The 3,354-nt window shown below is 37.3% G+C and overlaps 2 protein-coding genes across 2 annotated transcripts in view; one reads left to right on the forward strand and one right to left on the reverse strand.

Annotated features, from left to right (window-relative positions):
• The window catches only part of LOC109536596 (4-pyridoxate dehydrogenase), a 5,795-nt gene extending 3,918 nt beyond the window's left edge, over positions 1–1,877 (reverse strand). The window contains exons 1-3 of the mRNA XM_048663666.1: positions 1,640–1,877; positions 835–1,050; positions 451–713 (exon numbers count right to left, since the gene is read on the reverse strand). Of these exons, the coding sequence (XP_048519623.1) occupies positions 451–713; positions 835–1,050; positions 1,640–1,844 (684 nt within the window). The 5' untranslated portion in view covers positions 1,845–1,877. The remainder of the gene's footprint in view (positions 1–450; positions 714–834; positions 1,051–1,639) is intronic.
• An 89-nt stretch (positions 1,878–1,966) lies between these two features.
• Positions 1,967–3,354, forward strand: LOC125503396 (the record flags this gene model as incomplete). The annotated part of the gene is given in 2 exon segments (XM_048663669.1): positions 1,967–2,810; positions 3,133–3,354. Coding segments are annotated over 2 exon segments (310 nt in total), but the record flags the coding sequence as incomplete, so codon positions are not given.

Below are 3,354 nucleotides of genomic sequence, written 5' to 3' on the forward strand. Positions count from 1 at the left end.
AACCTGAGTGAGGAAATTCGAATAGTTTTGGCCCAGAAATCGAAATTTGAATATCAGACACTTAGGTGCAAGATTATGCCAAAATTCCATGTTTTTCGTCCCGTTTTTGCTCATTTCTCGGAGGCAAAATGAGCAAGAACGCCCATTTGTACATCATTCTAGACAGAAATAAATGGCCTTTTCAGAAAGTGAACCATGGATGGGGAAATGTTGGACGTTTTCTCAAAAAATGCTTGAATTCAAGAAGTTTTAGATTTGCGTGTTTTTCTTTGTGTTGCAAAATCCACTTGATCTTGACTGGATCCGCCCTTGAGAAGAGTGCCATCCACACACCGACACCAGATCAAGCTAACACAGTTACTATTTTTTATGTCTTTCGTTCATTCCATTGGACAACACCCGCAGATAGCTGATGCCAATTTTCACTATATGAACACCCTATTATCTTACCAAAACAGGAGTATCTTCCGGTACATTTACGTGAACGGGTCCATCAAATCCATGAAATTCGTCGTCAATATCCACTGAAAAATCGGCTTTTTCCATTTTTTTGAAATAGGGCAAACATTCTTCGTACGCCCATCCATCGTTCCCCAGTTCCACCCATTTTTCGTAGTTTTCCGCGCTTCCTCGCGTGTTCACCGCCCCGTTTAATGTGCTCGAACCTCCCAACACTTTACCTCTGGCATATGGTTTCGTTTTGTTGATATAAGCTAAATAAATTCAAATATTACGCAGAGTGCTCAATAACTACCTGCTGAATTTGCATTGAAAATCATTGTAGTATCAACTTTTTGACGGCATTTAATAGCTGATATCAACCCTAGAACATACCCAGCAAGCTGTTTGCTTGCGGAGTGGTATAGTATCCCCAATCATAGCTCGATTGTTGCATATAGCTTAGTATCCCAAGTATCTTAGATATGAGCGGATCTTCTGATCCCGCTTCCACCAATAAAACAGTAACATTTTCAAGTTCCGTTAGTCGATTGACTAGAACTCCACCAGCTGAACCGGAGCCCACAATTATAAAGTCGTATGTCCCATAATCTAAAATTGATATTGTTCTATCAAAAGAGATAGATTTTCGAGGCCATTCCTTGAAACTAATGGGTTTTTCGGGTTTTTAGACCGTCGTTCGGTAGAATTTCTTCTTGACGTTTCGCAAGCACGAGTGGCTTGCATCTTCAGAAGTGGTTTGCTTGAACGCTTACACTGTTCTCATCAGAACCCGCGTTCAGTTCTGCGRAAGAAGTAATGTTGGAATGTTTTCTTGACGTTTCGCAAGCACGAGTGGCTTGCATCTTCAGAAGTGGTTTGCTTGAACGCTTACACTGTTCTCATCAGAACCCGCGTTCAGTTCTTCCGCAGAACTGAACGGGTTCTGATGAGAACAGTGTAAGCGTTCAAGCAAACCACTTCTGAAGATGCAAGCCACTCGTGCTTGCGAAACGTCAAGAAGAAATTCTACCGAACGACGGCCTAAAAACCCGAAAAACCCTATTAGTGATATTGTTCTGCTTATCAATGTTTTGAAAATGTGCACTTAATCGATTGAAGGCTTAATCCGAGAGATCCTTCAAAGTTTACAAGATTTGCAGGCATTTTAAAACACTATTCAAACAAGCACTCATCTTACCTAAAGGAACATCGGAATCGGTTCCATTTCCGAAAAATGCGGCATTATCAATCGGTGGCACATAAGTGTCGGTACTATTTATAAAACTCAATATTTCCGAAGCGAATTGATCGAAATTGGAATCTTCAGAGGAACTCACAGGAACATAGCACGCAATAAATAATAAAGTATATAACAATCGACACCGTACCATCGTCAACTCCATCTTAAAAACTTGTGGTGTTTAAAAAACTGCTCATATATATAAGCTTTTTTGTACACATACATAGGATTTACATGTGTTTGCATTTAGGTTTAGAAACAATTTATTTCATTCTCGCTTAGTATTTGCGATGTGAACTACTACGCGAGTTTGGTATGAGTGTTTACTCAAAGTTAATCCTAACTTAATTAGAAAGTATGTAAGTTTTTTTTGTTTTGGGAACAAACGACCATAAAATCCTACCTTTGTTCATAGGACTTTAATATTTAGGCATTTTAATCAAGAAAACAATAGTTATATCATTGTATCTACGTCAAGCTTTAAAAAATCATGCGGTCGTTTATCCGGTTCTTAAGAATATCAAATATCACAGTTACATTTTCCAACCATCCTTAGTGAGCTAAAAATTTTTAAAATTTAGGTCATTGGCTGTTTGGTCGTTGAATTGTATAAATAGTTGGAGAATTTTATTTAAAAAAAAACGATGCAAATCTGGAAGAGAAATATTCTTGCTCATGGGAGCCTGAATTAATTTTTAATCGAACTTTTCAACATTGCACGCACACGAAACATTAGAACTTGTTTATACCCTCAAAACAATCTGTGAAGATTTTCTTGCACATTCTCATAACAGCTCATTTTTCCAAATTTCTGAGACTGTGTTTCCTGCTTGAAAATTCCCATCTCAATGATCCCATGATCGATGTTATTCATTTATTATAAATTCACTATCGTCATGCACCTCCTTGTTTATTGCGGTTAATTAGAAATATTTATCCTTTATTTGGTTCGGTGTCCTCTTCAACACCAGTTCAAAGACCTTATACAGGCTAATATACAGGTATTTCTGTTGCGTCCTGCTTGTTCGTACAGTAAACAACATGTCATCGGATATGCTGTTGAAAAGCATTTTACTGCAGTGTATCGGTGGTTTTGTTATTGTTTTATGCGATGGAAAACCTATATCAGGTGAGTTCAGATTTAAACTGTATTTTTCTGTAAGTCTACTACGATAAAATAGGCTCACGTGTTCAATGAGAATTTACCGAAAAAAACCAATTGAACAATGAAAGTTAATTTGAAATCACAGATTTTATTTCAATAAATGCAAAACATTGTCGAGGAATTTGCCACAACTGTACCATTTGAGTGAACATTTTACAGCTCGATAATTGATTCAAAACAAAAACATTCTAGATGAACTTTGCATATGATCTGACAAGATTTGTATACTTAATTAAAAATTCAGTTTTGCCGTTAACCGTTATCAAACAAACGTCGAATTTTGCAGATTTTCCTCTAACGTCGAGCAGCGGCGCGACAGAAAACAGTGAAAACCTCCAAGTTCCCACCATTGGCAAACTGCAAAATCTTTTAGATAAAGGCATTTTGCAGGAATTATTCGATTCAGGCAATTTGGCAAGTTCCGATCAAAAAATAGAGAATCCAATTGACTTTTTGATTATAAAACCATGTCTGAGTGATCGAATTCAGGAATCGAGTTTCGAACCAT

This window comes from Dendroctonus ponderosae, unplaced genomic scaffold, assembly GCF_020466585.1.
Source record: "Dendroctonus ponderosae isolate FM_Combo_2020 unplaced genomic scaffold, Dpon_F_20191213v2 Dpon_F_20191213_2, whole genome shotgun sequence".
Lineage (NCBI taxonomy): Eukaryota > Metazoa > Arthropoda > Insecta > Coleoptera > Curculionidae > Dendroctonus > Dendroctonus ponderosae.